The sequence below is a fragment of the Doryrhamphus excisus genome, chromosome 1, assembly GCF_030265055.1.
Source record: "Doryrhamphus excisus isolate RoL2022-K1 chromosome 1, RoL_Dexc_1.0, whole genome shotgun sequence".
In the NCBI taxonomy this organism is placed as follows: Eukaryota; Metazoa; Chordata; class Actinopteri; order Syngnathiformes; family Syngnathidae; genus Doryrhamphus; species Doryrhamphus excisus.
The window spans coordinates 42,560,545-42,582,788 of NC_080466.1; the positions used below are offsets into that span (position 1 = coordinate 42,560,545).

Consider the following 22,244-nt stretch of genomic DNA (forward strand, 5'->3'; position numbering starts at 1 on the left):
GGAGGGTTGCTTTTTGCCAAGCGCAACCCAAATCTGACATTCGGAGGCTAATGACAGCGCAGCTGTAAGACATCACGTTTGATTGGCAGTGCGCCTGTTGCCGAGACTCTGTTGTTTCTTTAAACCTGTGGAGTAAACAAGTCGGCGCATATAAGCAGTGTGCACGCTATGTGTCTTTGTAAGAAGACGCAGCGCCTTAAAATAAAGAACCGTCTAAAAGAAACTGTCAGCAGCCGACTTTAAAAAGTTCGCTCGTTTGCCATTGAGGTAAACCACCAATCTGACCATCTCTTATTTGTTTTCTTCTTTTGGGCTTTCTTTTATCCTCCAAGCACCAGAACTGTCGACTTGAATGGTTGTCTTTTTTTTTTTTTTTTTTTTTACAGATTTGTTTTCACCACTCTCGCTTCTCGGGGATAATGAATGAGCACCAACTGTTTGTTTTCTAAAGATGTCTCAAAGTCGTGAAAGATGTCTGCTTTGTGTTTTAGTTCATTAGGGATGCTCGGCAGTTCTATTCTCAGCAAATAATGCTTGTAATATGTTCCTCAACCACGTCGCACCAATGAATCAATCGGCCCGATGCAACAGAATTAAACAAACCAAAGCAGCTGCTTGTTAAATTGTTGTAAATCCTGAGCAAAAACACTTCTGGAGGAATTAATTACACCAGCAGTAATACGGGGCTTCAAGCTGTTTTGGCTGAATTGTAGTTGTCAGTAGGCCACCGTGATGAAGCTCAATTAGCGCATCGTGCAATGAGCTAAGCAGCCGTAATCACCGGGTGGAGAGCAGACTTACGTGGCGGCGCTGATATTCACTCCAAACTGAAAAGGGGATTCACAATGGGACCCGGAGTCGTGGAGAGCGGCTAATGAGCATACACGATTCACGCTCGCTCTCCCCCACCGAGGAGCCTTGACTCGGGCAGAGTGAAGGCTCACAAGAGGCGCGGCGACACATTCCACGACACGGCCTGACAGAGGAGTGATTAAAATGTCTCTTTTGCCCGAGATGGATGAAAGAAAAGTCTGCAGTCTCGCTGCAGTCCTGGGAAGCAGTCAAGTGTCAAGTGTAAGCATATTTCTCGGTGTAAACACAGCAGTGTGTCATATTCCGGAGAACAGATGCCCTCCGATGAAACAGATGCCTCGAAAAACTCGTTAAAAACATTTTCAAAATATGACACATTTGCAATATGGTAACATACCTGCACTCGGCACACAGTTCATTAGGTAAACCGAGGCTGGATACAGAATGTTCCTGTTGTTCCAGTATATATATATATGTGTATTTTGTTGTTAATATTCACCACAAGTATTTGAAATATCCTTGCATCGGATTTCATTATCAAGGCTCACAAAGTTGAAGGAAAACTGCACTTTTTTTTGCACTTTTCAGCTCATTATTGCATGTAATGGGACGCACAAAGACAACTATAACTATCAATTCAATACTAATACCCAAACTAGGGTGTTTTTTTATACAGCATTTATCAAATATTGGTTTCATGGTCAATCGGTATCACAATTTTTATGCTTTATCGGGCCGGTATCGATAATTATCAGACATCCCTAACCCAAACACTTTTTTTGCACACTAAAGGATGTGACTTTTGTAGCAGTTTTAAGTCATTTGGAACAAAATCAATCAAAATCATAAAAAAATAGCAGTACTTTTGAAAAATGTCTGGGATTGACCTCCAAAAAAAAAAAAAAAACACCTCCAAAAAAACTCCAACATGGTTTAGTAACAGGGACATTCATGATAATGTGTAATATTTACAGTATTTTGGTCCTTTTGAGCAGAACCGGAACCTTCATGGGTGCGTTGATTTCACATAGAAACAAGCGCCTACACCTAGCATTACATTTTCCATTGTTGTTGGCATTTTTTGGAGATTTTTTCAGAAGGCTTTATAGGCAGAGTAAGCGTTTACCATTACGCGCGGTAATGAGTTGTCTCTTTTTATCTGTTTTTATATCTTTAGAATGCACAGAAAAGAGGAAGACATACAGATATGTGTTCATGTCTACCAAGGATTGTGAATGATGGGCAAAAATGTTTTAAAAAGTGCAGTTTTCCTTCAAAGCAGACAAAATTCAGTTTGTTTTGCCAGAGGTGAATTTGCACGACAACAATGTTAATTGTTTAGATTGAAGTGGTGTTGAATTTAGCATTTTTAAATGCCATTTCAGGAGGTACTTCAGACATTTTTGTTGTATGAAATGTTATGATTTAAATATAAAGTAGATACTCCAATTCTGGAGTAAATCGTAGATATAACACTTCTAATCATTATCATCTTGATTTGATTGGTTGTGCCTGTGTCCTGACATGCACCTTTCATTTAGTTAAATAGTGAAAAAGCCTTCATTCCCGCCGCTTCGGTTTCAAACACGATCCCATAACGCAACAGGGTAATATTTGACGTAAGGGGTGACTTAAGGTGAGAGCCGCCAAACATACCAGTAGTAGTTATTAAAATAGCTCTTAAATATCCATCTCGACTTTTAAAGCTGCTTGCGCCGTGATTGGCCGAGAGGTGACCACGTGGTGGAGCGCAGTCAGTCTCTGTGCGGTGCCTCGAGCCAGCGCTGAGTGGAGCCTGTCTGCCAGCAGCTTCAGCAGCGGCTCTATCTGGATCCTAGCACACTCACTGACAATTAAAGGAGGCCCCTTTTCCTTCTTATTCCCGCGGATTATTGTTCACCATGGGCGACAAAAAGAGCCCTACCAGGTAATGCGACCGCCTGTTGAGGATTTTACACTCGTTCGCGGCGCCACGGGCTCGATGTTTGGACGCGTTGCCTTCACTCGCGGATCGTTTCTCCCATTTTTCAGTTGGTATGCCACTGCTAGCTAGAACAGTGCAGTCACTATGGCGGCTTCTCGCTCCCTACAAGCCAGTCACTTAACAAAGGGATTTTTTCACAGGATACGCCTGGCATTCTCCGAAGGGCTCTTCCGTCTTTAGGAAGTGTGCTAGGCGGTGCGATGTCGAATTCGGCATTGTTTGTATCGGTTTTCTCGGACGACACGTTCGGCTTCGATGCCGAAAATTCTAGCATCGTCTGCTAGGCTAACTGCCGATATACAAGTCGCACGGTCGTCCGCTTGGGAGCAATTATGACATTTTGCTAACGAGATGCACTTGGCCCGACTCGAAGCAATCATTTCGGACAAACCCCCGTTGCTTTGCCGCCGTACGTGCACGCCTGCATGCAGCTTTGAATTGCGCTCAGAGGCTGTCGTGCCCCCCGAAATCTCCCTTCTTTTTCATAATGCGAGGAAATGTGTCAGTGGCATTTTTTGCAAACTAAACTGACCTGAACGTTTGTGCTGTTTTAGGCCAAAAAGACAAGCTAAACAGACCGCCGACGACGGCTACTGGGACTGTAGCGTCTGCACCTTTAGGAACACAGCCGAGGCTTTTAAATGCAGCATCTGCGATGTGAGGAAGGGCACATCAACAAGGTAACGTAGCGCTCCCTCTCTCTCTCTCTTTCTCCTTCCTCCCTCACTCACCCACTCACTCCCTGCTCACTCTCCCTCTCGTCTATTTCCTCCCGTTGGTCTGGAAGCGGCAACACTGCACGACCTTTATGGGACTGGAAACTTGGATCAACCGTTTTTGTGCTCGTTGCGCGGGACACGGCCACTTCTGCATCCGCAGGGATCATCGCTTGTTGGGTTGTTTATGTAAATCTTAACATGTGCATGGTTTCTGACACATTGGTCGTCGCATCTCCACAGCAGAGGTAAGGGTGCATGCTTCATGGGAGGACTATACAGCAGCAGTGAAGTGGACAGATGGAGAAAGTGCAATGTGGTATAGAACAAGGTCACGGGCTTGTGTGTGTGTGCATACCTGTAGTGTTTTTCAATAATGGTTGTTTTGGGGTGGCATGAAAAATTACAATCTTGATTCATGCTAACGTGATTACATTATCCTTAAGATAACGCACTTAACCGTTTTACACAAGGATTTGAATTGCATTGACGGCCGACACTTTTTCTTCACTCACCATGTCTCTCCATGATGTGCTTGAATGGACAGTGGAGCAAGCGGGCATGCCATGCTTTTGACTTGTTGGATTATTTTGTCTGTATATGATATTTCCATTGAAAAAAAAGTCCTCCATCTGCTGTCCTTCAGGGTCCTTATATGAAGAATGGAAAAAGGATCGATGGACATTTCTTTAAACCGTAACAATTAGATTGATTTAATCAATTATGTAATGAACAATTTTGGTATTGAAGTCATTGTTTTGGGAGTTAAAAGTGCAATTATCCTGCTTTTAGCCACTCAAATGTGAATATATTGTTGGATATTTTCGTAGTCATCAATGAAAGCAGACCTGTTACCGTTGTGTTTTAGGCCAAACTAATATATTCTCACGTGAATTTGCCAAAACGATCAGCGACATTTGTGCTTCTTTTCTGATATGGTTCCTGTTTAAGGGTGTCGTGACGCGTATCTCCTCCAGAAACAAGTGTCTCCACTTGTGTGTTAATACATTTGTTAATCATTCACACAGTCAATGAAAATGAGCTTGATCATTTTTCCGGCTTCAGTATATTTGCCATTTGCATGCGTGTCTGTTTAACTGATCCCCTGCCTCTAAACAGGCTCACTCTGTGCATTGGTGTCAGCACCTTGGAACGTTCGTTCCATAGAACAACGGTATGGATGGAGTGAGTTTTTGTCAGTCATACAGCCACTTTGTGTCAGTGGGTGCAGCCACGTCCACTAGCATACATGCACAATGCAGTAAAGTGTAACATAGTAGATTGCAACGTATTATCATGTTTTAATATTTTTTTTCCATTGTGCTTCTCTTCAAAGTAATGTTAATGTCTCGTCTCATAGACCCAATCGTGTGTCATCTCATCTCTTGAAGTGTCCCGTGACACCCGTAGTTCCTATTGGTTTGATCCGTCAAGGCCCTAACCGATTATCGAAATCGAAATAGCAAGCTTCTGATCAAACGACTAAGAAAATAATCGTCATTTGCAGCAGCCCTAATAGCAGGACAAAGAGTAGTCTAATAAAAAGCGGGATGATTTCCACCCAGTGAATCTGAATCTCGATTTGAAGCAAGAAAATCGTCATTCAGTTGTCGTTTTTTATCACGTTGTACTTAGTGCAATGACAACAAAGTATTCTATTCTATTTTAATGCATCATGTCAACCGTGACAATAAGTGCTGTTATGACATTTCTCATGAGAAACGAATGACTGAGTCACTTGATGGGATTCTCTTCGAGTTCTTTCAAACAACACCTCCTCCTTCCTGGCAGGGTGAATGTTTTTATGATAAATAAGCGTGTGGCATAAGTTTGTTTGCACATGTCATCAGTCGTGCAATGAGCCAGAACTGCAGATGAGTCATGTGTGGTTTCTCTGACGAGTCCCTTACATTGTAACCTTTCCAGCTGTGGTTTTACAATGAGTGGTTTGGCCACTAGCCCTCGGGACCGGGAGAGCATGCCTACGCTGGGTTTACCCAAGAATCCATAAGACGGACTTCCCTCTTAATTGTCCGCGTCCGCATCCCCCTCCCCCCGTGCTTTTCTCCAGCTGCATGTCGCTTAAGACGGCAGCCGATGATGCATGCCGAGCACGCTTTGTAAAAGCAGGAAGCAGAGATAAGCTTGTCATAGCCGCCCTGTCATAGTGCCTTGGCAAAAGCCCAGTCGTTTGGATTTGGCCAGTGACATGACTGAAGTGCTTGTCATATAGTCTAGTTCTGTTTGATCTAAGAACAGAACCTTTGATTCAGGCAATTGTTAGGTGGTTGGGAGGCCTTTCATTTTAATGAGTACCAGCGCTTCCCGCTGAATTCAATTAAATCCGCAAAGGATTTTCCTGTGATGTTGCCGTACCCGCATATCAGCTGTCTTTATGCTGGTGTTGAAGTTGTCGCATATTGATGTGGTATTCTTTACTGTTCTGCTCTGTGAACGAGATGCTCTTTGAGTGCTGTTCATCGGTGGGCGGGGGGATAACCTGTGTGCAAGCTTACTGCAATATGACCATCCCAGCTTTTCACTGCATGTTTGTGGAGTTGGAATGCCGTTCCTGTAATCTGCGTATGCTGGCCCAATTTGATTTCATAGATAGGACTTCCAGAAACCTTTCATGCCACAGCAAAAACTTTCTTTAAGCAGTCAGAGGTATGTGGTTATGTCAACTACCATTTAATTAACAAAACTAAGCTAATGAAGGTGGTTTGAAGCCTTGACTCGCGTGTGGGTTTGGGTTGACCCACATAGATTAGATTTGTGGTCTGAGACTCGGGATGACTGCAAATCAGGTTTTCATTTCATGGCCTTACTTCAGTGCAATTGTTAACCGGCATTGAAATAGCCGGTGAGGGGAGCTACAATAGTCAAGAGGATGGCATGGTTCCCTTGGACCAATAAAAGAGAAACTTAATAGGCGTCTTAATAGGTGGACAAGATACTTGGCCAGCCCTCGGTATGCTTGGGCGGAATGCCAGAGCAAAGTCTGAGTGTGAGGAAACCCGGGGTGCTAATTAGCGTTCTTCTCCCCTGCTGTATTTTATCAGAAGATGGGGCTTAAATAAACATACTCCGCACTTAACGGCAGACACTCAAGGCTATGTCTGCATCCTCATTTTTGCTCTTTTGACAATTCAGAACTAAACTGCATTTATGAGTTGGAGCAGTATTCTCAAGTCCTCCTTCCTTCACGAACACGTTTGTGTTAACATCTTAACTGTGGCTATCGTACAAGTGTGTGACAAAATGTCGAAAATTGGCCTCTCAAAGCCTGAACAGACCACCTTGTCTCTGAATGGATTGTGTTTGACCTTTGAGCTGCTCCACTGTAGACAGCAAGTGGAGCGTGAATGCACACAATTTCTGATAGATGGGTAATATTGACAGTACGGGATCTTGAGGGAATCTTTTGTGTCCGCTGTCGTCACGATCATTAATTAGTGTGGCCAATTAATTACTGTTTTGCTTCATCCAAGACACACTTAGTGTTGCGCATTGGTATCTAAAAATCCGGTAGTGTCCAAATCATCACGATTAATGACATTTTGTTGAGTGCTAGCCACTATCTTTTTATGAACAGTAACCTTTTTACATGTTTTTTGATGATGTGGCAGGGATTTAACAATGCGAATAAAAAAGCACATTTTGATTTCACCTTGTTGGGTTTTTAGTCAGACGGAATGTGTCATATTCTCGTAACTGAAAAAATATTGGTGCCCAGGCAATTAACATAAAAACACAATTCAGGCTCCATCCAATGAAAATCTAACAGATATTAAGGCAATGAGACATGCATTTTGCTGATAGACGGGGAGAAGCTCACACCTTGACAAAGTTGAACTAGCCATAGGGCAAACCAGGTAACTGTAGGTCATGCATGTTTAATTTGTGCTAATAGAGGCAAGAATGTGTGTGGTGTGTTAACAAGGGCAAACTCCGGCTGTGACAGTCCCTCCCCCATCCGTTTGCTGGCTAACGAACCTGTTGACCCAGTCCAGCTCAGTGATGTAACTCGATACCCAAGTAAGCTAAATCGAGCCTCTACTTCTTTTGACTCTTAAACAAGAAAACCTTCTGCCTTTTGCACCTGACCCCACAGCAAACGTACAAGCCCACAAGGCCTGGGAATCAGCATCCTCTCTGCAATGCAATCACCGTTAAAATCGTTACACTGTGCAGTTGTGCATTCGTGTGCTTTGTGGTAGTGTTTGGTGCGCACCTCAAGCAGCCCTGGGGCCCCGGGAGAAACCATTAGGAGCCCTCTAAAGCTGACAAATGGTAGGCATCACAGGATCTCTTAAGGTACCTCAGTCTCTTGACTGCTGCAGTGTTGTGTTATCTCTCTTTGGCTCACTCATTTCAAATTGCTTCCATCTAAGTCAAGTCGGCTGCAGCCTGCTCTGTGGCGTTCTTTGTACAGTTGTGTTTGGGACATAATTACAGTATAAGCACGGAGAAATTAGGTTGCTAGTAAAATATCAACAGGGGGGAGAAAATCAATTGTTGAGGGGGCAAGAAAGTGACACATTTCAATAAATACAAAAAGACAAAAAGACACAAATGTGTAATTACACCATTTTAACATGACACTTCAGATAATTTCCAATCTCCAATGAGACTGTACTACATTGCTACATTAATTTGGTATACTAATGTTATACATAACTCTTTGTTGCTTCCCAAGAGATTTACTGTCCAATTCATTTTTAAAACATGGATAAATTCAGCTGATTGGTATATGTAATGCATATCATATGAAAACTAGCATGTTTACATGCATGCACACATTCACTGTATTACCGCCATAGTTCATTCTGTTGTCATACTTCTGTCAATCCCATCTTACATGCACTGGCTTTAATTTGATCCTTGGTTAAACGCTGTGTGCCTCTGATGCACAAGTGGAAGACTTTGGTCATTTGAGCTGGTTTAGCTGTGTCTTTCTCCTACAGTATAAGGACAAGTGATGCCACGATCCAAGTGTATACTCTACACGGTGGTACACTCAGCTATACCAGTTATATCCAGGGCATGCCATTCCATGTGAGTGCTTGTCCTTGAGATTTATTGGAATTATTAGTAACAGAGTCGCGTGTGTACATTTTTTGCCTATGACATTAATGGAATTGACTCATTATAATCCACAGATTGCACCACTGACACATTAAAACACATTGTTTAGAACAATGGCATTACGTAAGCGGACATGCTGGCACTCAATTGATGTCTTTACTTCCTAGCACACATTCCCCTCCCCCACCCTGTGCCCCGCTCAAAGGAAACTGCCTTTGCTTATCCAGCATTATCAGCATCTGTACTAAAACCATAAGCGGGGAGGGGTGTGGAGGAGGCCCTAATTGTTACATGCTAATTGCCAGATTTGAAAAAAGTTCTTAATTACTTCATGGGATTTGCCGGAATGTAAGTGATTAAATACAATAGCCAATTTAGCAGTCAAGCAACACAGACAAACGCTGAGCGTTGAATTGCAGCACCTCCCATTGAAGGCAAAGATAAAGCTACGACAAAGTGAGGAGTCTCTGCAGAATTCATAAAAAGGATTATGAGGACAAGGGGTGGGGGCGTGTTTATATGTGTAGAGTCACCACTTGTTGAAACCTATGGAAGCTTATACAAAGAGTGAACAGATAGGTTGAGGTGTGTGTATGTGTGTGTGTGTGTGTGAGAGTGTTGCAGAAAAGTGGGTATGGATGGCTTTAAGGGGGATGTGCTCATTCAGCCAAGAGTCTCTAGGGTCTTGAAAGCAGAACGAAGCACATCATTATCCAGTGAAGGGGGCACAGCCAGTCTCTTCTATTCCAGCACCAGGCTTGCGATGGGAATCAAATACTAGCACATTAAAAAGCCACTATACTTGCTGGGTGGAATGAAAAGCCACTGAATGAATTGATATTTTTCTCGCCGACTGAATGAGATAAGCCAATGGAACTTTATGAGGTCCATATGTATAACAAATATGGTAGCCCCGTGTCTCACCTCATGAGTCTCTTACTGCCCGTTCTTTTTGAAAGTGTCATCCTTGATCGGGAATGTGGGAAGTATATGCATCACGGCAAAGCGCACCCTGCTTTGCAACACTTGAGAAGATATAATGTGTGGTGAATGTGATATCTGGAGGCATGTTTTGTTTTTAACAGTCAAACATTATTAACAACATGTTTGGGCCCGATGAGTTCTGCGTTTACAGGATCAGTTGAATGCACAATCACGTGGAAATTGACATAATCTGAATGAAATGCTGTCATCTTGCAGAGAAGCAACATTTGTCTGGGGAACTATTTCCCTGGCGGACCGCTCAATCGAGGATTTTATAGCAATGTGTGCCGAGGCTGACATCCCATTAGAATATGAAATACTGGGGGGAATTTGGCCAATGATTTATTGCTTCAATAAATGTAAAGACATTTTAACTGTCACAAAAATACACCCTGTGCTGGTAAAATAAGTGTAAAAGGTAAAAAAAAACAGGAATTAAAAGATATCATAGGGCCCTATTTAGTTGTCCTCAGCAGACATAATTGCTGCTGAATTATTTAGTTTGCAAAGTTACTTGAAGTTTTTGCATGAATGTTTTACACAGCAATTTGTTTTTCAGCATCAAAACATATGTTTGTGTGTATATATATATATATATATATATATATATATATATATATATATATATCCAAATGTGAACTTTAATGTTTTGCTTTCTCACAATCACTGTTGCTGTCATATGAATACGGATCATTCTAAGCGGATGTGTGCCTTGCAAAGATTTTCTTTTTGCCAGAATGTTTTTCAACGTTATATTCTTAAAACCATTATAATCATAGTTACAAATTAAGAAAGGACTGATATAATTGATATATTTTCTCCAATTCATTTGCGCTCTAAAACTGTGGTTTCTGTTTGTTTGACGGCATTTGACTTTCAAATGTGAACAATGCCGCTGATTCAGCTCAAAGGATAGTGACTAGCAATTGACTTGACAGATGCAAAATGGTGTTCGGCCGTCTATTGACTGATCACCCATGCAAACAAGAGGTAGTAACCCAGCCAGTGAAGGTTAGAAGAGTCCCGGCAGCGACCTACTTAAAGCCATCAGGATTCAAGGGAGGCAGTCGTCAGAGCTAATGCACAGACAGAAAGTGAAGGCAGGCGCAGGGAAGAAGACAAAGGAGAATGACGGAGTGGCATCGAAGAGGAGGGATACAAATGAGTGATTGTGAGCAATTTGACACCTTGATGTCGACGCACCTGAGACTTCCACGGCCTGAAAGGTCAGTCATGGAGAGAAAATGTGTCTTCATCTCATCATCTGTGCAGCGCGTACATCTTTAGTTAATCATTTCTGTCTTGTACAGAAGCAGATATAATCAGTTAGTTGACCCTGTAGTAAGTCACTGGTACCGTGTCATTTTGTTTAGGTTGAATACATGAAAAATAAAAAGGCATGCTCCTTGTATGATGTTGGGTGGTGGGAATGAAAAGCACTGGGATCCTTTTCTTCAGGTGCTATCCTCATGTCACCTTCCCAGCATACTCACACATGACTTTATCCAATTGATTACAAGATGTGACAACCGTCTGCAGATGCCATGGACTTTGGATGCATGCGGTTAATCTTGAAGCATCTTACCAAGCAGTTTGCTTTGAAGCAATTTATTTATGCTCTGGGGCAAAGCAACCCTGAAGTTATCCTAGCGATGATCATCCAACATTCATAGATTTATACAGGCAATTTCAGTGGCTTGTTAATGCAAATAAAACAGGTCTGCTGCAAAGCGCTGCTCAATTATACGCCACAATTATACACACCGTCCATGCTTCTACATAATACATGAATAAAAAAAAATGTTCGGAGAGATGAATGAATGATGATCATTTGTACTTGATAGAGATCTTTTGTAGCAAAACAACCACCCGTAGCCTCCTTGGACTGTATGTCGGATGTAGATGATCTGATGGGATTTTACTAGTGGGTGAATCTCCTGAAAGGAGCCCCTAAGTGAGACACACAAGCATACAATACATTTTCCACCTTTACCTTAAACGACCCTCATTAAACAACAAAGCAATGTTTACCATATTGTCATTTTATTGTTTGAATTTTGACGACAAAAGCCAGTGTGCCAGTATGTGCTACTCTTATCACTCCTGCACCACTGGAAATGTACAATGTAAACATCAACTTTTGGTGCAATACTTTGCAAACCACTGCAGCTGAAAACGCAAGTTCCACCGTTTTGTACAATCTCTTTCATCATCAGCAGAACGCTTTTGCATTTAACAAAATGGCGACATGCAAATTGGCTGAAATTGACATCAGTTGGTGATTTGTACACAACAAATGCAAAGAAAATATTTGACAATGCCTCCCTTCTTTACTGAGTGTGTTGGCAGTATGTTTTCATTCGGTTATCACTTTAAATCACTGTCGTCTGTGCGACATGGCACTTGGTGGCGGAACCCTCTTTAATGAAGAATTTCGAAATGTTCTGGACGTCATCAGAAGGGCAGAAGTGTTGACTAGCAAATTAGCCAAAAACTAACTTTTGTGCAGGGTAAATTGGTCTTTTGTCGAAATTATCTTTCTGAAAAACGTACTTGACAAGGATTGTGTGGTTATTGGTTGAACGAGCCAGTGGGTGTTAGTCTCTGCTCTCCGATGGACCGTCCGTGGATGTATTTTAGCCGTGCTCTGTCTTTCCACTCAATTTGTGTTTTCATCCAGTGCATTCACTCAGCCTGGCAGGAAATGATTGCTTGTCCTCCACAACACTTGAAATAAAGGAGCTGTGTTAATGAGGGCTTTCCTGTTCCCTCCCCATCCATCACACTTGCTTGCCCCATTAATTGCAGTCTCTTAATTCACGTACTTCTCTTCTTACTCCAGCTACTCGGAGTGGAGGAGCGCAATCACAATTACAGTGACGATCATTACCTATTTTAACACATTATTTATATTGTCAACATTTGTTTTGCGGCCAAAATTGTTTGACATCTTCTAAAACACATCATTTCAAAACTGTCTTGGAAGTTTACCACAAGCAAGGAGCACCATTTTGGCTTCAGTACCTGAAGTGAGCAGGGTAGGTAGTGGTGCTCCTTAAATACGGGTGCCAGTATGACTGTGTAAAGAGCTTTTAACCTCTGATGATAGTCATTTTGGGGCATCCTGTGGAGAAGGACACAGACCCTTACAATAGCAGATTCGAGGAGTAAGCACAGGACGATCTGTCAATGGTCTGTTGTCGTGCAAAGAGGAGGTAATATACCATACAATGATTTCCCACTGTGAGGGTTTGCACTCACTCAGTGTGATTCCGCAGGAATGTATTGGCAGCAGCGTGGCGCGGGAGCAATTTCAACAATCGGACCCATGAGTTCACTCCTGGTCCTCTTCCCAATTCCATCGACTTTGCATCTTGCTGCAAAAAGATACAGTAATTAGTCTTTATACTGAATGTTATTGCCACTATTGTAACTAATATGAAGTTTATGGCCCACACCATTCATTTCCTCATCTGCTTTATACTGTGTATACAAGGATGTAGACTGTGACATATATTTCATATATGCCATTAAGAAAAATGTCTGCTCCAGTGAGCTGCATGTGTTTGTGTATGGGGCGGGTTGAAGCAATGGCACATTGCTATCCCATCTGTTTGTCGTAGTCCACCATGAATAGCAAACAATCCCTGACAATGTTGTGTGCCATATTGTGGATTTAAACAGTTTCACACAATTTGTGTGTGGTTTCCCTCTATTCTATCATTTTGGTGTGCAAATCTTGTGGCTGTGTAGACGGGCGCAGACCTGAAACGATGTTTTCACCCCCTGGTGTTAAACAACAACAACAACAGGAAGACGCAGCAGGCACCAAAACTACTTATGTGCCAGAAAAATGAGGTTTTCACTCGTTTTTGTTATGCCGTTATTTAACAGCTCATTACCCGAACCATAAGAACAACAAATCTATGTCTTGGCTGGCTGCACTTCTAAGCAAAGTCATTCTAGTAAAAATATGCTGTTTTGTAATAGACTTGTTCATATTAGCAGTGACAGTTGTGGGTCAGTAATGTCATTACTGTTGGTGTTTTTATATTCCGGATGTACTTAATTACTGTGATTACTCGGTGTGGCAGGAAGATGGTATTGGTGTGTGTGTGTGTGTGTGTAGCTTATTGCACTGTCGAGGACAGAGAGGCGTCTGCGTGTTACGCTGTCAGACGTTGGCGAAGATTATTGCTGAGTTCAGTAAACCTAAAACGCTGCAGCGTCTCCGTGGGGACCCTGCAGGACAAACACAGCATGCACGTGTTTTCAACGCCACACTGACTTTGTCTACACTTTTCTATACTGTAGCTGGGCAGGAGCTATAGCATTCTAACTATAGAAGTGGATTGTGTTAGTTTTTGGTTTTCCGTCTAAAGTCAAATTCCACACCGCTGACAAGTTTCTGTTTTTGTTCACAATAATGGAAGCTGCATCTGCTGGCTTGTTTATATCATTGATCATAATCGGCTAATTGTTTGCATGTTTCTGCTACTGTAAATTCTGGACTTAAGTTGCTACTTTGTTCACACACACTTTAAACAACGAAGCAGCTAATTTATGCATAAAAGAAGCACAGCTCCCATGATGCAGATTCAGGAAGTAGTCACGTGGACGCTAATTTGAAGTCTTACGCAGCGATCATATTTTGATCTGACAAATCTTAAGTTTGATCAAGTGTAGCATTAGTCTCAGGTCACGCTCATTGAAGCTAATGACATTGGGAACACATGTAGCGGCAGCCTATGGTAGGTGTGGCTTATTAGTCTGGAATTTACAGAAATTATCTGCTGATCCAATCAGCTTGCTTCTGGCGTGTGCTTCAAAGCTCTCAAGGTCTGCAGCCCTGCTGCTATGTGATTAAAAAATAATGTTAACGTACAGTGCTGTAAAGGTATAATAAACACAAACAATTCAAATAAACATCTGTAAAATAATTGGTCTGTATTCTAGTAGGCAGTGATGAGTAGACAACAGTGGCTGTGGTCAAGTTGATTAAAAATGTAAATCCCATCATCACCTCCGGGTGAAGCAATGGGCTTCATTACTGTTGCACAGCAGTGTCTGTAAATTAAATGAACAGTAAACAAAAATAAACATTTGGTGCAAGAACATTTTGATCTTAGAAATGTAGACCTAATGATAATACACATTTGCTCAGTTAGAGTACAATGCAGACTGATGGTAAATGTTTGCACAGGTTGGCATAACTACGGTAGTTAAGTCAACATTTGTTCAGAAATATGAAGCAAGTTATTCAGCTGGAGTTTACTCAGAAATTAAATCCATATTTTTTTTTAAGGCAACATGATAGATATTCCAAATGCAGAGCCAGTATGAGAAGAGTTTACCTCCATATGAATATCTCATTGAAACCCAGTGATGGTCCCCGTTGGGTATTTGACGCAGAGATCCAGGGCCATGCTGGAACAGCCCATGTATCATTATCATTCATCACAGCTGGTGTATTGATCGAGAGTAGTGCGAGCATCTTGACATGATGCTCTATTATGGCCCGATTGATTGACTTGTGGTCAACTACTTGACCCCGCCCACTCCTCAAGCTCAGGCGCTAGCTGTCTGTCAGCAGGAGGAGATTAAATGATCACGCTGGGGCCATACAGAGATAAGAATGCTCATCTGACTGTCTGAAAAGTGATGGCCAAGAGTCGATACACTTATCTCCAGAGGAGCCTTCAAATGCTTCTTCCACTCTTCTGACCTATAAATGCAGTTAGAATGTTGTATTCTCATGTTAAACTATGCCAAAGTTCCAGATAATTCCAGAGGATTTGGAAGTGAGCCCTGAAGGAAGTTTGGGATGGCCCTGAACGCTAAATTTCAGAGGGCGTTCTAACACTGGCGGCTTGTGATACCACAGATTGCCGGGCTTCCTTTATATGGGCGTGTGCTGTAGGCCAGATACGCTCTCTGCCCTACCCCAAGCTCTGCTTCTCTGTTTACGCTCTTAGCAGTGTTTCATTGCAGTTTGGAGTTACCTCGCAACAGGCACAATCAGTCCTAACACGAGCTACTGTTAGCACCATAACCCATGCCAAGCTAACTCTGAAGCCCCGACGTCAGTTTTTGTTTACTTACTTACACACTTACAGCAACACACACGAGAATGAGTCTTATGTTTGTTTTGTTTATTTTCTCTTATTATGCCGACTATTTGGGGTAATGAGAGTGTAAAAGTGACTGTAGGGGTGTTATTTCATGTCTGGAGAGCTCCAATGTTAAATTTAAGTCAAACAGGGTTTCTATGCTCTCACTCGGAAAATAAATATTCCATTTACAATGAAGGAATCCTTCGCAGAAATGTAGTTAGCAGGGTCGGGTCTTGAATGACTTGACTGCGATAAACGAGGGATTGCTTTACATTTACTTTACAACAGTATTTGCTGAGATTTTGTCCCCTTGTGCACAATACCCACCCCCCCACTAGATTTGTTGCCACTGTTTATAAATACGAACAAACGAGTGGCCATCCCCTAGACTGGTGTGTTTATTGATGCACAGGAAGTGCCAGCTCGCCTGTGAGCCTAACGAAGACAAGCGGTATAGAAAATGGACGCATAGATGAATGTTCAAACGTGCTACAGGAGCCGGAGAACAGCTGTGCGTTACCTGCAGAGCTTCATCATGTCTCACTGAATCTCAGACTGTGACAAATGGAGCCGTCCTTGCTCTAATCAGATTAGAGGACCTAAGTGATGTGTTGCAAATGTCCCACCTTGTGATCCTGTACATCTATTTTATGACCAAATGAGATTAGCCCTCAAACAGAGCTGTGTCAAAGCTTCCTCTATAACAAGCGAGCGTTGGCGCCCTTCAAGCTCGCTATACATTCTCGCCCCTCGCCGCTTTGCGTGACCACACAGCTCCATCGAGAGGCTAATCCATATTTGCCTCTTGGCTCTCCTCCACAGGAAACCCAGGATCAACTCCCAGCTGGTTGCCCAGCAGGTGGCCCAGCAGTACCCCATGCCTCCCCCGCCCAAAAAAGAGCGACGGGAGCGGAGCGAGCGCACAGACAGGGAGCGGCCAGACGGTGAAGCCGAGCGCGCAAACGGGGAGGCTCGCCCCGAAAGTGAGCGCCCAGACCTAGTGAGGCCCGAGGGAGACGCCCCAGACAAGGACCATAGCGACAAGGAACAGCCGGTCCAAGACAAAGCCGACAGAGAGAAGGACATCAGCCCGGCCATCACGAAGAAGCCGGGCATCAAAAAGAGCAGGTGAGTGGACGCCTGTGTACTCCAGATACTTGCTGGGATGTGATTGGGCCTCACCGTTTGTGTCTGTCCTCTCCCAGACCCAAATCAGACAACCATCAGAGCCCGCCGAGCGATAAGCAAAGTATACAGTCTGGCAAATCAGTAACCAAAACCAACAAGAATAATCACATTTCCAGGTTAGTAGCACGCAGCTAGCAGCGCAGCAGCGCAGCGGCGCCCAATCTCGCATCCAATCTCACGTCCTCTTTCTGCTCAAGGCCCAAACTGAAGAACATCGACCGGAGTACGGCCCAGCAGCTGGCCATCACCGTGGGCAACGTGACGGTGATCATAACAGACTTTAAGGAGAAGAGCCGCTCCTCGTCCACGTCCTCGTCCACCATCACGTCGAGCGCAGGCTCCGAACAGCAGCACCAGAGCTCCGGCTCCGAGAGCATGGACAAGGGCTCCTCGCGTGCCTCCACGCCCAAAGGGGATCTCTCCGTGGGGCACGACGAATCCTTCTGAGGGCCCGCCACCCCCCCCGCCCTCGCCAGTTTCTCCCTTTACCACGCCCACTTCACCCCTTTTCACTGTTGCTTTCTGGACACCGTGGATCCCAAAAGGGGGAGAGACTTACCTTCCCCACCCTGGATGCTAAGGTACTGGCTGGAGGAGGAGACTCGGATACACGCCCTCGTCGGCAACTCCTCCAACGGCAGAGGAAAAGCAGAGCTGTGGTTCAAGGCCAGACACTTGTACGTATTGTTTTATATTTCAACGTGGATGTGGGGCCGAGTCCATCTTTTTTTTTTTTTGTCAAGAACAATTCTCCGACGGGCACAATAACCACCATCCTTTTATTATTCTCCGTACCCTTATTTATTACCTTGTTGCACCTGTATACTTTGATATTTCCTTTTTTATGTTGAAGCTTTGCTGTGTAGCTCTGCCCAACCATCGTATCCTCAGTGTTTTTATTGCAGTTAAAAACTATGCCAGGACCCCCCCCCCTCCCCAACACACACACACACACACACACACACAAAGGTGCTAGATTCACTGTGAAAGGTTTTTTGCCCAATCGCTCAATGTGATGATGACAAAAAATCATCACTCCCTTTTCACTCTGAACACTGTTGGGACCTTCCTCCCCACTGGCGTTGGATCAGAAAAAGGTCACCTGAAGGCCAGATGCCCGACTTTCGACTCGATTGTCTATAATCTTATACAGTATTGTGTGTCCTTAACTGTACAGTGTAGGCTGTTGTGTGAAACACTAAAAGCTGTCTATTTCCTCCATTCCGTACTTCAAATCTTGGCTTTTCCGAATGAAAGGTTGAAGTTGTGCGGCTCTTAAGTTGGAGTTTTGTCTTGGAATGGCTGATTGGGACCGTTGCGCGCCGTCCCACTCGGTGAAACCAACACTCTTTGGGACCGTTGCACGCCGTCCCACTCGGTGATACCAACACTCTTCAACCAACTCTTGTTTCGTTTTTGTTGACGCCTCGATACGTGATACAGTGGAACCTCTGTTAGCGTCATGAATCCGTTCCGGAAGATCCGTTTCTCACTGAAGCCAGATATGAAGCAGAATACTTTTTTATATAGTTTTCCATACGGAAAACCATTTAAAATGCATATAAATGATGAATGAAAGGGATAAATGAGTATTTAACCTAACTTAACTAGGTAGGAGTTATTTCCTGTGTTCAATAGGGTTTCACACCTACATAAAATTGCTGGCACTTGAACCTTTTCTTGGCTCTATTGTGGGTTATTTGGCATCCGCGATCAATAAGAAAAGCATAGACTAGTATCGTAACTGTGTTTGCTAGCAGGGAACTACAGCAAACGATGATGGAACTGGGGGACAAATGAACTGAGACAATCTTTTTGCCAGAACTCACGATTCCGGATTTGTGCTAACAAGGATGTTTTGTGCGTAAAAAAAAATGTTACAAACGCAATTGAACTCATGCGATTTACGACGGAGCAGGGTGACGGTGATTACCAGTTCCGTTTTCCATGCTAACACCCCGCTAACAGCGGCGTTTTGGAATAAAGACACACAGTCGGACTCTCGCAGTTTATTAATAACCTGAATAACCGAGACCATATTTTTGACTGAGCTCGGGAACAATGACTTCCGGTTTCGGATTCCCTGCTAACATGCTAACAATGTCTTGTGCTAAAAATATATTATGAACACAGTTGAACTCATGCAGTTTTATGAACAAAACGCTACTATATTGGATGTTAAACGACTAATGTACGCAAACCGAGGCAAACATTTCATGTGAATTTCAGCTTCCAGTTTTGTTTTCCACGCTAACACCCTGCTAACGGTGACATTTGGTAATAAAGACACATTTTGAACACAGTCAGACTCTCGCTGTTTAGTATTAACCTGACGTACGCTAACCGGGAATGTTTGCAAACCAAGTTTTGGTGGTGGTTTTCTACTGGCGACGGAACTAGTTGACAATTCCGTTTTCCACGCCAATATGCCGGTAACGGACGTTTTGTGGTAAATATACGTTCCGAACACAGTCGGATTCGGTCGTGTATTCATAGCACAACAAGATGCTCACTAGAATTGTACGCTGCATTTTTTTGATATGCTAACTCGGGTTCCACTGTATAGAAACGAGTGCAAAAACATTTTTTTTAATTTGAAAAATGAATGAAATCCTTTTGTAGTAATGGAAAGACTCCAGTCATTGAAGGTAAAAGTGTTGCTGTGGTCAGTAAAACACAATCGCTCTTTCAGTTCTTTGACAACACAACACTTATTTAAAGGTTGGATTTCACCTTTAGCTCATAATACTAGAACAACCTAATTTCCTTTTCAACTGTATGAAATTGTATAAAGAATAAATGTGTATATGATATCTTAGTTTTATTTATTGAAGGACCAAAGGAATTTCATATTGACATACATAGATGAATAACAATTTGAAATGCAATTACTGCAATTATCTAATGTTTGAGATGAATAAAGACTAATATAATCATGTAAATGGTGTTTTATTGTTCACTCATTGTCACGGCAGTACTTGTGCCCCCACCCCCAACGCGCGGGTGTTTAATTTGTATCTTCAATCATACGTGTCTCATATCTTTTTGTTTCTTCTTCTGTGTAATCATACTTTATTGAGTAAAACTATGCCATCAGTGTTCAAGGTGGGGAGAGAGGCCGAGTGGGCCGGACAATGTCCAATTTGTACACCCGAACCACCCGCTTTTGTATCGCAATCTTTCCAAAAACTGGCCCGAAAAGCCACGATTTCACCTGCCTTACCTGCAGCCACATGCAAGTGAAGGGTAAATGAATGACTCTTGGCCGTTTGGAGTATATGACGTGTATATACTTTTAAAAAGGTGCAAACACTATGAAATGATTGAAGCTGAAGTTTTCTTTTTGGTTTTTTTTTTTATGTTACCCGTTTTTCTTTCCGCGCAAGCAGTTCTGTTCTTGTGTGCGACCAGTAACCTTAATTTACTGTGTAAAGATGGTTACATTTTTTTAGCTTGGTTTGTCAGAGACCCGAATATAGAATGCTTGTTTACTGACTGTATATCTCTAACCGTGAATTTCCAACTCAGTGTATTATACAAACTCATTTCTTCCTATAAGATGTCTTGTACAACGCTTTTAAAGCTTATTGTTCCGTTGGGGGAAGGAAAAAAAAAATGTCGGATACAATAATCCATATTTTTGTTGAATCTTTTTTTATTTTTTTTGCATTAGTTTTGTTGAACTTGGAGCTGACGTGTCATTGTTTCCTCTTGTGAAATGCTCACGTTTTGAGTTTTCTGGTGTGGAAATGTACATAGCATTTTCAGCACATCACGGCTTCTTGTCCAGCTTCTGATGTTGAAATGCGACATGTTCCTGGCATGTGCACGACTTTTGCGCTGATAGGCTAAACCTGATCATTTTCCTTCTCGCTTCAAATAGAAAATGTCTATTTATGAATTTTGCTTGTAGTTTTTCACAAATAAAATTGTTGAAGTTATCTCTTAATTGTCTTTATCTGTCGTGTCTTTTCAGGCACAAACGCAACCAACGGATAGCTTCTCGGTCGATTAATCCAATGCTTGTTGCGATTAATCGAGTCATGGGGTCTTGGGCGCTTTACACTGAGGGCCACGTACTGGAAAAAGTACGAACTTCAGCCTTTACTGTCCCCCCCCCCCCAATATATCACCTTTTTACTTAAATAATTTTAACTTTAATCTCATATTTTGACTATTTCCAAAAATGACTTCATTTTGTTTTCTCACACTAGTATGACTTACAGTATTTTTCCTCATGACACACTAATAATATTTTGAACTACAACATTTTATTCTCAATATTTTTTTTTCTTCACTTTTTTTGCTGATGATTTTCCAAATATTTCAACTTTCTGCTTAAATAATCTTCATATATTTTCTCATCATATAATGACTTCAATGACTTTGCTTTTCTAAAAATTACAACTTTATTTTTACAACTTCCATCTAATATTTCAACTCTGCTGCTCAAATTAGTCTTTTTCCTCTTAATATTATGACTTTATTCTCCTAGCATTGTGATTTTTTTTCTCATTTAATTATTAATCATTTTCCTCTTAATATTTTGACTTTATACTTGTAAAATAACAGCTCATCCCCAATTTTTGCAAATATTTGCAAATATTGCCAGATTATAAAAATGTCCATCCTAATTTTCCCAACTTTATTTTGTTTCCAAGGCTATTAATTAGAATATAATTTACACTTTCCTTTAATATTTCAGTGTTTATTTCAATATTTTTCTTCATAATATGACATTCTCATAAAATTGTGACTTTTGTGTTTAATACCTTTTTTTGTTTTCTCCAAATATTTCAACTTTTTTCTCAAATAATCACAATTTTTCTTCTCAACAAATAATGACTTTTTCTATTTCTATGTTGTTTTTGGTTTTTTTTTTTTACATTTTCAGCTATTTCAAGTTTCTTCTAATGATCAATGTTTTTAATTATTAGTTTTTTCTAACATTTTTCCAAAGTTTCCAACTTTATTTTTTGTTTTGTTTGTTTGTGATAATACCATAATTTTTCCTTATTAGTTCAACCTCCTGCTGCTGTAGTTGATGATTATTGGATAATTGTCTCAGCTCCACACCAAGGCACAGCCACAGGCTCTGTTCCCGCCTCACAGGAAGTGCGTATGGGCACCAGACAGTGGTGTGTGTATGTGTGTATGAAATGGCCCAAGTGTACTCACACGTGACACCAGAGAGACCAGAGACCACACGTTGGCAAGAACTCTCAATCATCCATCTTCCCTCCTGAGGGTGCTTAGCAGGCCACTAATGTTCCATCTTGAACTTCCTCTTCAGCCAAAAACCATCCATCATTGCTGAGAGCGGCACAAATAGATTGGCCGCTACGTGTTCATGGGACA

The 22,244-nt window shown here is 42.1% G+C and overlaps 1 protein-coding gene across 1 annotated transcript; it reads left to right on the forward strand.

The window, feature by feature from the left end:
- The first annotated feature begins 2,531 nt into the window (after nt 1-2,531).
- Nucleotides 2,532-20,773, forward strand: rybpb (RING1 and YY1 binding protein b). Its single transcript, XM_058087646.1, has 5 exons — nt 2,532-2,740; nt 3,352-3,477; nt 16,521-16,826; nt 16,904-17,002; nt 17,084-20,773. The coding sequence occupies exons 1-5, from the start codon at nt 2,715-2,717 to the stop codon at nt 17,331-17,333; spliced, it is 807 nt and encodes a 268-aa protein (XP_057943629.1). The 5' UTR covers nt 2,532-2,714; the 3' UTR covers nt 17,334-20,773.
- Nucleotides 20,774-22,244: the final 1,471 nt, after the last annotated feature.